Source organism: Spermophilus citellus, assembly GCF_964194105.1.
Source record: "Spermophilus citellus genome assembly, chromosome: 10".
Lineage (NCBI taxonomy): Eukaryota > Metazoa > Chordata > Mammalia > Rodentia > Sciuridae > Spermophilus > Spermophilus citellus.
Genome location: NC_138197.1, coordinates 61628381 through 61646616, shown reverse-complemented (window position 1 = coordinate 61646616; position 18236 = coordinate 61628381). Strand labels below are relative to the sequence as shown.

Genomic DNA, 18236 nt, shown 5'->3' with positions numbered 1-18236 from the left:
TTATTAGGTAATTCAGATATTCACTTAACTGTCATTTATCTCTACTATATAAAGACTCACATCTTAATAAAAAAATGGAAGCACACTACTTCTCAAAATCCATCATTTCACATATGAATAAATACAGCAATATGATGATACTTCAGATAAGAGCTGTGGTTTTTGAGGTTTGATACTGATGATAAGAAAAGCATAAAATAATTTCAGAGTAGAATACAAAAGTAAAAAAAAATCTTCATATGGTATGTTTACCATTAGAAAACTAACTGAAAAGCATTACTGATTCTGAAAATGAAATAGTTAGAAAATTACTTCAAAAATAAGAATACTGATAGTAAGTTCTAGAATTTGGTTTTCAATATTCAAAATCTTTCAGCTCATTCAGTAAAGTGATTTGGTAATGAATTTATGCTGAAATGTTTCTGTCATGTTCTTTTTTTTTCAGAAAAAAATCAAAATTTCGTGAATGATAGGGGCCATTAAAAAATAAGCAGGACCCAAAACAGAGGGGATCGTACAAGAGACTGTATTACTCTTACGTTTACCACATACAATCAACATTTCAACCTCTATTATATTTCACAACTTGTTATTAAATTTAAAGCACCTGTGTATGGTGATTTTACTTTCACTCTACAGCCTATGATATTGAATTGAACACTGTAACTTGTCCCATTGGAATAAATCATGCAACTGTCACAGAATCAGGTTAAGTGGTTTATAAGGCATATTGGAACGAGTTAAAAATCATTTTATATCCATTTAAAAGTTTATTCTTTTGGATGAAGGGGTTCCTGAATGCCTCAGTCATAGTGTGTTGTAAATCAGCTGGATAGTTTGTTGAAGTATAATTTATTTGGCTTAGGATGAAGCCGCAGAAATTGGTGGGAACTGTCTTTATCCCAGGATGAAGGGTGTCCTCTGAGCTGGGTTGGGAACAGCAGCTTTCACATCACACTCAGAATTCCAAGTAGACAAGGATGCCAAGGGCAGGCAGCAGTAAGACAAGAAAACTTGAAGACAGGGTGGACGTACCTACAAAAGAAAATGAAAAGCATATATGTAATTTCGTTGATTGGTCACTATTGCTCATTTAGTCTGCTTGGGGAAGGTATGATTGTGCTGCCCTGAAAACCAAATGTTTTGTTTATTGGTGATTGAAAAGAAAGAAAGATAGAAAGAAGGAAGGAAGGAAGGAAGGAAAGAAAGAGAGAAAGAGATAGATTTGATCAAGGATTTAGAGACCATATGAACTGTTTTTATAGGTATAAAGTAGTCATAGAAAATAATAAGATCCAAAATGATTATCCTGTCCCTATGATACAGCAGTCCTGAATTCCTACCAGAAGGCAAAAGGTCAAGAAGTATACATAAGAAATGGGACTGGGGATGTGGCTCAATGGTAGAGCAGTTGCCTAGCATGCACAAAGCCCTGGGCTTTGCAAAAACAAAACGACAATAGCAACAACAAAAATAACAAACAAACCTAATAATGTTACCTGGGATAATAATATCAGAGGTGTACTGGATAAATCTTGCATAATTCCATATTTCAATAATTTTAACACATTTAGGTACTCACATAAAGACTTAAAAAAAGCATTTCTAATAACATTAATTTTCTTTATGATTTTTAGCTAAAGAATAATTGCCCTGATGTATTATTCTCTGAAATAAAAATGAAAATGATGTAATATGCTCTGAACACATATGAATTGATATTGCAATTTGGGTGCCACCTAGAAGGACAACTTCTATTGTAAGTAAGTTCTTGGCCTACATGCTTTTCTCTCTAGAACTCCTGACAGAGAAGGTTTACTTTTTGTTTCCATTCTCCACACCTTTTAGTTACTAACTTACTGGAAAGAGGGAAGGGCTAAAAACTATAGTCAACAGTTTGCAAAGATGATTTTTTTTTTCAATTTTTGGAAGTTTACTTTCTAAATTTGAAAACTTATTATCTAAGATTAAAAATGGCCTAAACCAGCCCATTCTTTACAATATCTCTCTTACATCCAAGACTTAGAGCATTTCTCCTGAATATCTAGGCATTATGATCACATCTGCGGTCCCTCTAAAGAGGAAGATAATCCTTTCTGCATGCTTGCATTCCACCACTGTCCTGCTGGCTGCTTGGAAAATATAACAGAAAGTATTTTTAGATACAGATAAAGTGATATTGGGAAATAAGGATGGCAGTGAGGATCAAAAAGTGAGGACAAAATTTTTAAGAGCAAGATAAATGGCCCTCCAGCAGCTGCAGTATTGCAGATGCTGTGTAACACTATCAATAACAATGAAAACACTAATCCTTTCTATGACAGCCTCTGTTCCACAGTAACAAAATAGACTCCCTGTTTGCTCTTCTCTCCCTCCCTACCTCTCCCTCCCTCTCTCTCTCTCTCTCTCTCTCTCTCTCTCTCTCTCACACACACACACACACACACACACACTCACACACACCATACATATACACACTTTAACATAACAGTCTATTCATTTTATTATCATCATATGACAGATTTTGTAACTCAGATTCAGTCCAACCACCACTAGAGGCCAGAGACAGGTTTAGATCTCAGATTTGCTTAGCTCCAAACACGGTGTTCTTTCTACCTCTCTGTCACTATCCTGCAGATAACTTGAGAAAAGGAATAATTTTGGAAATGCATAAGGACACTACACCCTGCTCTTGATGTGTCAAGATAATGTCACAAAAAGGAAAATAAATGCCATATGGGAAAACAGGGATACCTCCTAAGCTGTTTCAGAGAGATCTTTGCATTCTTGTAGACCCTTTTTAAAATCTACTTTTGTACATGATTTTAAAAATAGGCTACAATGCACACATCATGTTATTCTGATAAAATGACCAATAACAGACCTCAATTGCATAGTTAAATATTCAGTTTTCAAAGTTTGACCCATATTAAGACCCCTAAAGACCTTTGTCCAAGGATGAATGCAGGGTTTCTACAATGCTATATCCTGTGACCACAAATTACATCAGCCATGGGTACCCATTTATGTGCTTGTTTGAGTATGTGGCTTGGCACTGTACAAACTATGGCTGCAGAAAGAAGTGTAGTCAATTATGGATGCGATTTTGAAATTTTCGTGTTAGTATGAAAACCAAAAACAATTTCATAATTTGTGGTTTCAACATCAGGATATTTGATTTATTTAAATAAACTCTTCATGTTTATGTGTGTTATATTTAATTTCTCTAATGGCTCGTGCTTATGTAATTGTGGTCTTCATCTTCAATTCTCTTCTCCATTCCAGCAGAAACTGGAGACTTGATTGAATTACTATTTAAAGTCATTATAAATGTGGGGGTCTATATATTCTTGAGGGATTTTCAATATATTTTGATTATATATCTCACAAAGTATATATTACTGCCATCAAGAATAATTCTAGTACATATGTGGTATGTATTAAACATATATTTTTATTTTCATGTATTTGATCAAAGTTAAATATGAACAAATCATCAGTCATGTGAATCACTTTTTTCCCTAGAAGAAGAAATTTAAAACTAATTTAGAGTACTGTCTATTTCATTAGATTTTCATGTTTTTTTTTCTTTTTTTTACCTTATTACTTCCTTCAGGAAGGTTTTTTTTTTTTTTTTTTTTGCTAGAGAGGAATACAGATTGAGAGAAGAAATTTCAATTGAACAATACTTCACTTAAAAGTTATGTTGTCCTTATGGTAAGTAGAGAACTGCTCTTATCAGTTTTTAATTATATCTCCTCTCTGAGGCTTAAATTTCATAACAGTGATCTAATCCAAGTTGCTACTGCTTGGCTATTGATTATGACATCATATTTAGATTTTTCTTTTTGTGGTATCATTTTTATTTATTTGTTTGTTTGTTTAGAGTTCACAATTGTTAATATCTTTAGTTTATGGACAACTTCAGGAAAGGGACTATCTGAATCCAAATCAATGCAGCTATGTTAATGAATTTCAAGCCCAGTATATAGAAATTATTCAAACCATGATGCCACATAATTGAATCATGTTTCCTTAGCAAGACAGGACCTCTTCTGATAACTAAGCACAAGGCAGAAGGGAAAAGAGCAAGAGGGCAGGGCCAGGGGGTCGAGGAAGAGGACCTTGAAGGGATACCAGTATGACCTCCATCAAACTTCTAATATTTCTCTATTTCTCTGTCTTTGTCTTTCTTTCTCTTTTTATATCATGATCCTCTAACTTTTAGAGACAGGGTGTAAGGAGGAGGGTTACCCCTTTCTATGAAAGATTTTTCTCAAGAAACAGTATTTTTTCCTATCAGAGAGATGATAGTCATCACCCACACCATCAGAAGGCATTCATTTTACTAAGTCCTGGGCTCGCCCAGCTTGTCTTGCAAGGCCGCTTTTGACCCTTCCAAGGTCTTACAGTCTCCATGGGCTCAGAGAAGAAAGAATTCTGATAAGATGGCTGACCCCTGTTCTGAGGGGTTTGCTCAGTACAGTCAGGTCTCTTAGGTACACATCAGTAGATGTTTGCCATTGCTAGTTGTTGAGTCTAACAAAACCCCTGCTGGGACAGCAGCAAGCTTAGAAAGGAGAAAGAGCAAAACTTTGGTATTGAAAGAGTAAAATTAGCTCAAAGAGGAAAAGAACAAAACCACAGGTCATGCTCCCTGCCAAGTTGACAGGAGACACTTCCAAGATGACATAGCAGCTATAAAAGGCCATAATGAATTCCTCTTTGAGTGGATAGTGTACAGTTACAATGGTGGCCCAGTGATGCTTTACTCTTCTCATTTGTTAGTGGGGATACCCAACTGCTAACCTGCCCTCCCCTCATGACTATAATTAATTCCCACTTCTTCTACTTCCACCTCAGAAGCAGAAATTAATCCAGAACTGACTGATACCTTCCTTAGATCCTCCTTAGAATTCTTTTAGCAGAAACTCATATCTTACATGAGGTCCTTCTCCCTCCCATTTGAGAAGGTAATTTGTCAGAGAACAGGCTTGTGCTTGGTCCCTGGTTGTTTAAGTTTTAACAGAACAGGCTGGCACCCATGAGGATCAATAAGCAAGCAGAGACTTCCCTGGTCTTAGTAGCAGGTATGAGGTTACGCTGGGAGCAGCTTCATGTGGCAGCACAAGTAGAGGGCTCTAAGGCCAGGTGAAGGGAAGTGCAAGCCCTGTTTCTGCCTTTTGCTGACTGGACAATGTTGAGTATGTTCTGTAATCTTTGTAAACCTTAGTTCCTTCGACCATAGAATAGGAATAATAATATGTCTCTATGGCTATATTGTGAGAATTGAGAACATATCTATCAAAGGCTTATGTATATACAACATAAACTTTTTCTTCATAAGTAATCACAGTATGTGGAAGCCCATTACTGAAATGGGTGCGAAAGGGATGCTTTATTGAAAGATGGGTCTGAGGACAGGGCACTGCCAGGTTTTTGCCTTCTCTGTGTTTAAGCTTGCAGCTATACTTTTCCCCATCCCCAACTACCCCCTGGAACACAGGGGGCTCTCTGCTTATCACAGTCTTAAAGCAGAATCTTTCTGTAAAGCACTTCAGCAAATACATGGATAGTAGAAAACTCCAGGTGAGGGAAGGGAATAATAAAAATAGACTGGACTAGACAAAAGGTAATAATGGGAAAGGAGCAGGAAGGAGAATAAGAAAGACAGTAGAATTAATTGGTCATAATGTTCCTAGCCTTGTATTTGTATATATGACCACATATATGTATATAACTCCACATCATGTATGACCACAAGAGTGGGAACCAAATAGAATAAGTTATACTTCATGTATGTGTATTCTGTCAAAATACTTTCTACTGTCATGTATAACTAAAAATAAAAATAATGCGAATAATAAAGAAGAAAACTCTAAGTAAGTGCTAGCTATTCACACTACATCTGAATATGATTATTTCTTGCTCTGGACCTGAACATTTTATTTTTGGAAGAGTAGCTGGATAGAAACCAGAGCAAAACAGCAGCATAAACTGGGCATATTGAACTTTTCTGTAATAGTCTGGCTATAGTGTTTCCTTCTCTGTGGCATGGTAGTCAGAGATATTTGTTTTTTAAGTAACAGAAATCCAACCAAAGAAAGAAGTGATATTCTCACTTTAGGGATAACTACAATCAGGGAACTGAATACGTTTAGCTTTTCTCTTTTCTTCCTTTGAATATTGCTCAACATTCTCCAGGAAAATAGACATGTATTCCAAATAAAGATGAGCTCCTAACTCACAATTATAGATTCTCAAAAACAAATAAGTAGTATTTTTCTTTAGATCCTACCAGAGTGAGAAAACTCTAAAGGAAAAAATGATTTGCAACTTTGAATCACCTCTGCCCTCAGGCTAATAACTGTGGCTTAGTTAGTGGCTATGATTCGACCATGTTCCCATTCCTCAACCAATCACTGTGGTAAAGGAGGCAATGCCACTTAGTAAATTGACAACTTGGTTCTTATCTCAGGAGGACTAGCACATTCCCAAGTGAATAGATTTGGGAGTAAAAGAGGGTTTCTGGGGCAACAAAAGAGAATATACTTGAACCCAAAGTGTAAATGCACATTGAGAATTGAAGGATATGAAAAACAACAACCCCCAGCAAGAAAAGGAGAACAATGGGCTCTGGACTTTCACAATTTCCCTTTTCTACAACTGTTCCCCCCCACTGCCCAACCCACCCATTCTGCTATGACTCAGTCTCACTGAACCCTATAAAACTCAGACCCCTATTGTAACCAGTTGCCAATTTCCTCTCAAAAATGTGCTCTTCTGCTGCTTGATAAAGCATTGCTGATCTGTTGAAGTTTATCTCCATTTCTTTTCTTTCTCTTTTATTTGCTTTCATTTAGTGCCGAAAACAAGGAGTTTGAGGCTGTCTACACCTCCCCATTAATGAACCTCTACCATCTTTTCTCTCTTCTCATCTGATTTCTATTTCTCTCCTTCTTTCCTTCTGATAGAAGGAGTCTCTTTGCAACTCGAAGTCCACTAAAGCTCAATGGCAGCGATACATGTCCCAAAATCAATTCCATTCTTGGGCTAGGTTTTTGCTGCCCCATTGCCACATGGACAGAGCAAGGATCTGTATAGTGTCCGTTATTGGTGTTGAAGGCATCCTCCTTCTAATCCTCTCCTCTCCAATTCCTACCTTAATTTAGAACTCTGGATCAGAGGCCCCTGTTTGCCATTTTGCTTCTGTATGCAACACCAACCTCCTCATTCTTCGGAGAGGTAAGATCCCTTTCAGTCTCCTGCAGAGGCACCCTGCCCAAGACCCTCCACCTTTCTGGACCCTGGGGGTCCCTCACTGCTGAGATTCTAGAAGGGGATGCCCTCTCATTCTCTGGTGAAATTCTGTCTAGTGACAGGAGACATCAAAGGACACTTTGATCTCAATCACCACCCCAAACAGACCTCTCCAACATGGGAGCTTCCATCTACTGGACTCTCCCTTAGGTTGTCTCAAAAATAATTTTAAGAACCTTAAAATTTGATGCCTTATTAGGCTTAGTACTTCGATCTGGCCACAATATAAATCAGACAACCTTCATCAGTGGCCTGAATTTGGGAACTTTGACTCCCAAATCCTCCAAAACTTAGACAATTTCCTTGAATGAAATGGCAAATGGCCTGAGGCTTACCTCCATGCTTTCTTTGGCCTTCACTCAAGGCCCTCATTATGCCAACCAATTCTCACTGTGTCCCTGCTCCATAAGCCCCTTAGATCAGATCCTGATCCCCAGCCCTCTTCTTCATTTACTGCCCTGCAATAGCAGATGAACCCTCACCAAAAGTAAAGTGGGAGGCTATAAAGGAAAGTTTCATAGAGAGGAGTGCCTGATTACCACCAAAAGAGACTGTCAGAGTCACAAGCTTTTTTTTCTGCGGCAATTTGAGACCTACAAATCTTCCTAACCTCCTACATAAGCAGGCTTTATCTGTGTTTCTCTATTTGCCAGTATGATTATCTAGCCCCAATATTTATCCCTCATATTAGTCTGAAAAGATGTAATATGGCACATAAAATTCCTAACTAACTTCACTATGAAAGCTCTAATTGACACAGATAAAAGGATCTCTACTAAACACAGAGGTAATGCCAAAAGTAAGGGATTTTACAAAAATCAAATGGCATTAGGCATTCCTGCCTCATTGCCACATGGACAGAGCAAGGACCTGTATAGTGTCCGTTATTTGTGTTCGAGGCATCTTCTTCTAATCCTCTCCTCTCCAATTCCTACCTTAATTTAGACCTCTGCTCCATAAGCCCCCTAGATCAGATCCTGATCCCCATTCCTCTTCTTAACTACAGCTCAAGAGGACACCTGTGACATTAAAATGCTAAATTTTATATATAATAATTTTATCAAATGGGCCCACTGTGCTGACCCCCACATGATTTCTTTTCCAAGAAGCAATTTACCTGCAACCCTGCCTGGCCTCCTGTGGACAAGATATGTCACTTCCTTGGCAAACTACCTGTTTACTACAGGGGAAATACAGGCCCAAAATAATGTTGATAAGGGATGGGTTGGATCCCCCTTCACCCAGGTGTTGGGAATGCTGGTCTAGCATTGCTTCAGTTTCTTTTCTGTGGGAGAAATTTGGTGCCTGGGACAGAGAACAGCTTGAGACAACTGAAGTTAGCTGGCCGGGGCCACTCCCCAGTGCTGCATGAAGCTATCATGTACTGAGTTTGACCCCAATAGCCCTCAGGGGTGCCAAATATCAACCACTATCTGTCTCTGTTTCTGACTGACTCGGCCTGATGCTGGAGGGTACTCTTACCCAATGAATCTGGGATTCTGAGATGAAATCTTGGTCTGATCTGAGGTCTTTGGGAAAGTGGTGACCCACTAATCCTCAAAGCATGAGTCAAGCAATCTCTCCTTCTTCAAATGATTCAACCCCATTTCTGTCCATACTGTTTGCCGCTTAAACAAGGACTCATTATTTAAAATTAGACTACCTTCTCTAGACTCTTACAAGACACATTTTATTCTGTACTCCCCTTTTCTGGCAGGAAAAAGACCAGAAAATCTGTCTCACTTAATCACATTAAAACTACCCCTCATCTATCCTAGTTCAGGAATACAAATTATTTATTTTCTCTAGTGGAGATATCACCCAGAACACTAACAGGCTTGCCTCCCACTTCAATTGAGAAGTATAATATGACATCATGGTTCTAAGAGTATGAGGACCCTAAAGGACAAAGAGAGTATATAAGAAATGTTAAGGGCACAACTAGCTGACAAAAATCCTCCCTTAAAACCAAGAAGTTAGTATCCTCCATTTTGAGTGAAGCCCCAGCCAGAGGTCATGGAAGGAAAGGCAGAAACTGCTGAATTTTCTTCATCTAAATGTAGCCAGTTGGGGAAATGAAAAATGGTTAAAATGCCCTAAGGATGAGGCCTTGCTCAAAACAGCAGCTTCCTTTACTTCTTTTTTTTTTTTTTTTTTTTTTTTTTTAAATTTGCCATCATAGAGATTTTATTCTTTCCATCTTGAAAGTACATTAGTTCAAGAAGTTATTGTGTCTGGTTTTTCATTTTTTTTTTATAATAACAAAATATTTTTTTTTTATTGGATGTTCACAACATTACAAAGCTCATGACAAATCATATTTCATAGATTAGAATCAATTGGGTTATGAACTCCCATTTTTACCCCAAATACAGATTGCAGAATCACATCGGCTACACATCACATTTTTACATACTGCCATATTAGTGACTGTTTTATTCTGCTACCTTTACTATCCTTTACTTCTTAGCTGCTGCCAGATCTCTATCTCTCCATGGCTTACAGAGCCTGCAGAGCCTGCAAGATTTACAAGGCTTTCAGAGAACTGGTTGAGATCAAAGGGGGAAAAATGCCACCTTTAAATCCAAGCTTCTTATGGGACCTAAATGTCTGGCTATGTATCTCTTAGCAGTGTACCACACTGCTTTCTTAACAAGTTCCTCCCTAAACACTACAGCACAATAAGGGAAGATAGAAGATACAAGTCTTCTGTACCTTGAAAATTTTTTACCTAAGCATTTCAGAGCTCTTTCATTCTTTCAACATCTGAACTGACTCTAATCTGAACCAAAAGTGCACTCTGATCTTATAAAGATGTTCAGTTTGTTGCTTTACTAATTACTGCCACTTTTTTAGAACTCCTGTTTTAAAAAATTCTATTTTTTTTTAGTTCATGGTTTTATGGTGAATTCACATTTAATCCTGTATACCTAATTTAAAATATTTTCTAATCAGTCTTTTTTAATCTATTTACAGAGGTTTTTACACTGTGTTTGTTTAGAGGCCAAAATTTCAAGGGTAAGCTCTCAAATACATTGGAGAATCTCCTTTTACAAAATCCTAAAAAAGGATGTGGACATAGTAATGTTGGAAATAAATCTGGTGGTCCCTGAGGAAAAGTGGCCACCTGATCTAAGTATCAATCAGGGCTGTTAGACTTTACACCAAGCATTTCCAATTTCATATGTTTCTGTGATTAATCATAATGTAAAAGTCTAATGAGCTATATTTTAATTTATAGCAGGTTAATTTTAATAGAGGCTTTAATAAACATCTGTAACATTGCCTTCTACCTGTAGAGATCTACCTGCAGCTACAAGATTGTTTCCTGGCTGATTTATGTTTGTGTGCACACCTGTGTATTGTGTTGTGTCTACATATCTGATTATGTCCATATATCATGTACATGGTATCAAAATTGGCATATAGATAAATGAGTGCTCATAAATTACAATTTAAAAGAGAAATGGATCCAAATACCTTTCAGTTCATGAGAGTTAAAAATTTAATTTAATTTAAATTAGATAAACAGATGAGAAAAAATATGTCTTTAAAATTACTAACTCATAGGTTTTCTAGATGGTCAGACAATTAACAGAGTATTGGTTTCTATAAAATATCTAGAATGCAATATCCATTGTTTCCAGGATTTTTCTTCAACAGGGAAGCGATAGGTAATACTCTTAACAACACTTGTCTGATATCTTGGTTTTTACAGTTAAAAATGAGTAAATTAGATTTAACATCAATATCAATGTGATTGATCATAAGTATGTTAGAGGAGATATCTGATTAATTTATGCTAAAAAGCATTAACTGCTAAATATAAAATCAAGTACTCTTGATTTTTCAAATTCTATAAGGTAATATATTTAAACATTAGATGTGTTTTATAAATTGCTACATGAAAAAATAGTTTAAGATTTCTTTGTTTCTGGTTCTTCACTAAAGCAAGGTTGCTAAGAGTTAAAATTCTAACAGGTGCAATTTTATATGAAAAGGGTAAAAATCTTTTCAGCTGTGTTTCAATTAATGTATTGTAAATAACATAAAGTATGTAATCTTATTAAGAGGAATAACTGGAAAAATTCAGAAATTTCATAAGGAAGGTTTTTTCCTAAGGTCAACTATTAATGTAGTAGTGATATAAATCAAAGTTTAATCCTCTATAGGTTGAAGTAACAAGGATTTCTTAAAACATTAATCTGATTTTATCTATCAAGATAATTTCTCATGTCTGTTAAGTTTTATTTAGAAAAACTTGTCTTAATAAAATTACAGTTTGTACAACTCTGATTAAACAACAATTGTTATTTTAGAGTATTACATTGCACTATAGATTCTGAATTTTCCTAAATGTATTTATATCTTCCAAGCATACAAGTCATTAAAATATAAGGTGTAGAAGAACATTTTGCCAACTTGGTTCTCTTCAAACCAGAGTTTATAGTAAATGTTCAGTATTATAAAAATTCTGTTTCTTGGCAGGCATGGTGACGCATGCCTGTAATCCCAGTGGCTTGGGAAGTCGAGGCAGGAGAATCGTGAGTTCAAAGCCAGCTTTAGCAATGACAAAGGACTAAGCAACTCAGTGAGACCCTGTCTCTAAATAAAATACAAAATATGGCTGGTGATGTGGCTCAGTGGTTGAGTGTCTCTGGGTTCAATCCCTGATATCCACCCTCCCACAACAAAAATTGTGTTTCTTAGTTCATAGCTATTATACAAACTAATATGTTTTACTCTTGTTAATTTCATTTTGTATTTTCCTTCTAAACTTTAACCAGTATCTGTTAGTCCCTTACAAAAGAACAACTGGTAATATAACAACCTGAATTATTTTGAGATAATAGGCCATCATCTATAGGACAGACAGAAGTAAGGCTAACTTCTAGCACTAATACTTATCCCAATTAAATAGAATGGGTAAATAACTATAAAGTTACAGACATTAAAGGTAAAACTCAGTACTCTTACTGTAAGACTGGTGAAACTGGCTTGCTGTATATTCAGGACCCAAACTCAGAGACTAAAATTAAAGAATAAAACGGTCAAGAGAGAAAATAGCCAATACTTGGCTCTTGCCCTCTGAGATCAGCTTGACTCCAGGGAAAAAGGGGAATTCTCTAGGGTTTTTTAGCTCATGGCCACACAATCTCCTGATCAGGGAGAGTAATAAGACCCTGTAGAAGAGAAAGCTGACTGATGCACATGCTGCAAAGGGGAGGATCATTGGAGGAGGTGTTATCCCTGATGCTTCTAAGGGAAGCCACATGGTCAAAGAGACTCTGACCTACCCAGGCAGATGGCACTTTAGTGGAACTTAGAGTTTGCTCACAAGTTCCAAAGAGTGATCTCAGCTGGCTCTTAACAACAGATAGGAATAAGGTCAATTTGACCAGCTTGATCTTAAATACCTAAATAGTTATCACCAAAGTATAGCAATACCTGGGTATTTAAAATAAAAGACTATTATTATTTTAATTGAACCTAAGATGTATACTTGTGTCAGCCCCACAGCCCTACTTACCAAAAATTGGACTGGCCTCTGTATCTTGGTCATCCTTACTTCTCACTCAATTTGACATTTTACCTAACAACCAAAGTTTACCTATCTTAATAAGGGCGCACACCAGGCTCAAGAAATCCCTCCAGTTTATTCCTTTACTCACAGGGCTAGAGTTATCTGCTTGGACTGGCATAGGAACAGAAGGATTGGGATCATAAATTCATTACTATAAAAAGTTATCAGACCAGGTTATTAAAGAGTTTCAACATGTTGTTGACTCGGTACTGAAGTAGCTGATTCCTGGTAGTCCTCATTGGGGGATCAAAAATGACAGACTTCCTGGTTATGCTCCCTTATATCCCCCTTAATATTCACCATTCTCATAATAAACTTTCTTCCCTGTATTCTTAATGTTACTTTATTCTTAACAGCTTCTTTAGCTCAAAATGCCTCCCAGGAACATGTTAAGGCCACTGTCCTCTTGTGTTTACATTGTGATTCTCTGAAACCACAGAAAGGGGAATTCACCTACAATGACCTCTAGGCTCCTTCCATATATGGTCCTTTTCAGCCTCAACCCTGGAACCTCTGTCTTGTCCCTCAGAACTCTGAAAGTGGAGGTATCCATACTTTGCCCCTTTTCAGCAGGAAGCAGCCAGACATGATATTGATACACTTATTCAGTATCCCCTTTCAGAGTCTGTAACGAAGAATATGGGAAACAGCAACCACCAGGGAGAAAAGGAGAACAACTCCCAGGGAAAAAAGGAAAACAATGGGCCATGGACTTTCACAATTTCCTGTATCTACAACAGTTCACTCTGACTAACTACTCAATGGACACATTCTGCTATGATTCGGTCACACTGAATCTTATAAAACTCAACTGCCTATTATAATCAGTTGCTATTTTCCTCTCTAAAATGTGCCCTTCTGTTGCTTAATAAAGCATTGCTGATCTGTTGAGGTCTGTCTCTGTTTTTTTTTTTTTTGTTGTTGTTGTTGTTCTTTGTTTCTTTCTCTTTCATTTGCTTTCAAGTCACTGAAAGCAACATGGGATAATCAGTGTTCCAAAGTTGTTGATCAGTAACCCTTCTGTCAAAGAGCATGTTACAAGAGAAAGGACCTGTCCACAAATTTGGAAAGTGTGTTTTGTGACAAAGTTGTGGTAAAACATAAAAGTATGTTGCAGGGAATTACACACTTGAGTTATTCACAGGCTCTCTAACTGGCCTTGTCAACATTTACCTACTTTTCAACTGCTTGAGGCTAATCAAGATAACAGTGAGTGATTTGTTTAGCTACAGAAAACTTAAGCATTTCAAATAAACTAGAGTCATTTCATGAGAAACCACTGAGATTCACCCAGGACTGGTGCAGCATTAGAAACTGTCAGCATTTATGACCTTATTTATTTTCAGAGGAGTTTGTCACTTTACAAACTCAATCACTCAAAAAATTTATTCTGAAAAAAAACAACAACAAAAAAAACCAAACAGCTAAAAGATGCTTAAGAGCTCTGTTTTGAAATTTAGCTCAACAAGTTGGGAATTTCTGGGTCATTCACCAGATGTACCCTTCAGAAAATTATTACATTTTATCTGTTCTCTACTGGGTCACAATAGGGATTAGGTAAGGAAATTAATTATGTATATAATATAATTACTTAATTTTTATGGTAGAAAAGAATAAAAACAAATGTTAAAGGAGTCAGAACTGTGTCTAAATTTGAGACCATGAAACCTAAGAGATGGTGCAGTCTTCTGACAAAGGCAATTTTTAAAAATTCATGCAGCCCAATATTCTTACAGAATTTAACACTTGATCAATTTGAAGCCATTGAGACAAAAACAAATATTTGAAAATGTACCTTAATCACAGGGATTTCACAAAATATCTGGGACAATACAATCTTAGAATTATTATTATTTGACAGATTTTTAAAAGAATTTCTCTTATCTTTGTCTCTTTGTCTTTATACATTTTCTCCTGCAGTATTTTCTTCCGAGGTGCATATGCCATTATTCATCTTGCCTAATCTCTACCAACAGCACAAGCATACAGTAGACCTGAAATATAAAACTTACAAAGTAGAAAATTTTCTTGCCTGAAAACTGGGAAAGAATTGATGATAAAATTCCTGTAGTTCAGGAAGACTATTGTTAAAATTTCTTTTAGATCATTGCCAAAATTGCTTTTTTATACATGTTCTATGCTTATTAAGAATTAAAGAATTTTTGAGGAAATGTTTTTAACATTCTCATCCCCTCCCCCCCATACACACACACACACACACACACACACATCAAGTTGGTGGAGTGGTGGTTATGTTAATTAGTTTGACTAAATCTTTCCATAATGTGTTCATAAATCAAAACATCCCATTGCATTCCATAAATATGCATTACTATTATTTACTAATTATATATGACTAAAATAAAATTGTTAAAAATTAAAGGTGACTTTTTTAGGAAATTAGTTGGATTTGCTTTAAACAGTTCCTTTGAGGAACATATCCATACCATTTTCAATTTTGAATCAATTATTATGAGTACTAACTTTCTGATTTTAACAAAATGAAGTAATAGATATTTACCCTAGTTGGTTTTAAGAATTTCTAGAACAGAAACCAAAAAGAAATCAGAAAATAAAATTAATTTGTAGTTTTAGGTAGAGCAGGAGTTTTTGTATGTTTGATGTTTTTCTTGTCTTTTTTTTTGCCTTCAGATATATATTTAAGTACAGTATTTGTGTATCACCCTGCTTATTTTGATTTTGTTGATTTTATCTTCTTATGCCTCTTTGAGAGAGCATTATTAATATTAAGCTACATAGAAAAAAGGCAGCCTAAGGCCTGCTTCTAGTTCTATCAAATAACTGGTTATATAACTCGTAAAAATAATTATTTGGGCTCAAATCATGGTTCTGACACTGTCACGATCTTTGACTATTTTATGTCTCAAACATGTGGACTTTCCTTCTGTAAAATATAGGGTTCAGTGTGTTAGTCTTAAGGTTCCTACTAAGGCAGGAGTCTGAGTCTAAGCAAACCATAATGTAGTTAAGAATGTAAAGTATTGAGCCATGAAATCTGCAAACACACTTGTTATAGTTCTCCTTATTTATGATAATCAAAGTTGATATTAGTTTATAAATATTCATTAAAAGCTTGGTCATATAAGTACCAGTGGTTTGGTGGGTTGTTTCAATCAAGTCAAACCCACTAATCTTGCTGCATCTACTTGTTTGGCAATTATGAACCGCTATGCCAAGCAAAATAGATCTTTTTTTTTCTATTTTTGGCAGAGGTTCATGGTTGGCTGGCAGCTGGTCCTGGCAGTTCTGTTTGTTCCTCGCTGTTGATTCTGGACCTTTTCCTGTCAGAGAATGCCAGATTGCTAGGATACATTTCCTCTTTGAGAAAAGAGTGAGCATTAGCAATAGATGACTACCAATTATTTGCTGGGAAACATAAAAGCAACTTATAACTACCTCCTTGCCAATAAGCACATGCTTCAAAACCCAACTTTTGATTTTTTTTTGTGGGGGAGGGGGAGGTAAGAAAATAATTATGAAAACTTTTAAAATTGGCTTATCTACTTTTTTGGAAATGCAAGGTGGCATTTTCATAAGGGCATGAACTTTGGGGTGAGACAGAATGCAATTTGAATATCATAACCACTCACTTGAGGGTGTGACCCCTCAGAGGCACTTACCCTCCTCTCTGATTTCCATTTCCTTACCTTTAAAATGGGGAGGGTATACTTATACAGTAGGATATTATAAGAATTAAATTTGAAAAATATGAGAAATGCACAGTAAAGACCATCTGTTAATTATGAAGTTGAAAATAATTGTCCATTTAAAAATTATTATTTAGTGAATATTTAGTGATAAAATGTAAGCCTGGAGTGAGACAAAAGAGACCCGGTCTCTGCATCCTGTTCTACAGAATTCTTACACAGCATACATATGGGTTTTATGGATTTGTTTCATTTTCAACTTATACGAAATCTATAGCAATGGTATTCAATTTCTTTATAACAACCAGAGCAAGTTTATTAGATAATCTTTGCATATAGGTATGAAAATAGCTGTTTGAAAGAACATTCTCCACAATAGGTAGCCTGAACTTTATGGAATATATCAAATTACCAACAGGATTACTTTCTCTTAAATTCTATTGAAGTTAGAGAGCCTGGAAACTTCAGATGCTCATTTGATTTTTCCATGTTTATTTTTAAAACTAATAAATTATTCTTCTGCAGCCTCTACCTTGCCTTCATCTAATTAGTATTGAGGCACAGGGAAAAGTAAAGTCAGAAATAAGATTCAAGAATTGATGTAAGCGTATCTAAACTAAAGAAATTCAAACTAAAGGGAACAGATATGTTTTCTCACATAGCCCACGGAATTCCTCTCAGTTCTTTTATACAAATTTGAATAGATAATCTTTTGGTGATTTTAATACCCATGTTCAAGCCCATAGTGGGGCATAAAATTTACTTCTAGATGAGATAATGGAAACTTTGAGGTCACACTATCATGAAGATGGATGTCATGACTACTCATTCATAGACAGTCTAGATTGTATGAAATCCCTAAAATTATAGGAAAGATGCAATATGTTTTGGAGATACATACTTGAACACCTATTACCTTATCAATATTTGTGAGAGAATTCTTCCTCAATTCTAGGAAAAAGTATGTATGTGGCCTAAAAGAATAGTAGCTCCTTGAGGAAGGTGAGAGCTGTGAAATACACAGAAAAACTTCCATCCATCTGTGGTTTGTGTCCCAAGTGGAAGCAGTATTCAGATTCATGTGGCTCCTTATTTAGCAGCCACCATCCAAGTGGTTGTCTTACTTGGAAGTGATTCTGATCTCACATATCTGGTTTTATCTAAATATAGATACAGGTTATATCAAAATTTATACTGTACCTCTGTTTTTCTTTGTAAAATAGAATCTCCATCTGAGAATGAGGAAACCTCCAAAATTTAAATATACTGGGAATGGTGATAGTAGAATGAAAAATGAGATTTCTTTAAATGTATTTAACTTAAGTTTTCTGGACAGTCTAACCCATAACATGGCATTATTAAATACTGGTTCAATGTGCTCCTTTAATTTTTATCACTTAGTAAGTTCTACTCTGTTCAGGACACTTTGAACATGTTATTGAACTAGTACAATGCACAATTATGTATCCTTATTTTTATTTATAGAGGCTCACCTATGTCCACCTGGCAGAAGGCAAAATTGGGTACTCCACTCAAACCACAGTCTAAGCCTGCTGCCCTTTTTTGGTCTATCCCATGGCTGCTTCCTGAACATCTCCTAATATTGTTAGATAATGCAGTGATCCCACCTCCCTTAAAGTAATGATTTGCAAGTTGGAGATTAT

The 18236-nt window shown here is 36.1% G+C and overlaps 1 protein-coding gene across 1 annotated transcript in view; it reads right to left on the bottom strand.

Annotated features, from left to right (window-relative positions):
* Positions 1–278: 278 nt before the first annotated feature.
* CNTN1 (contactin 1) overlaps positions 279–18236 on the bottom strand; it is a 353521-nt gene continuing 335563 nt past the window's right edge. The window contains exon 25 of the mRNA XM_081311864.1: positions 279–1035. Coding sequence (XP_081167990.1) covers positions 959–1035 — 77 coding nt within the window. The 3' untranslated portion in view covers positions 279–958. The remainder of the gene's footprint in view (positions 1036–18236) is intronic.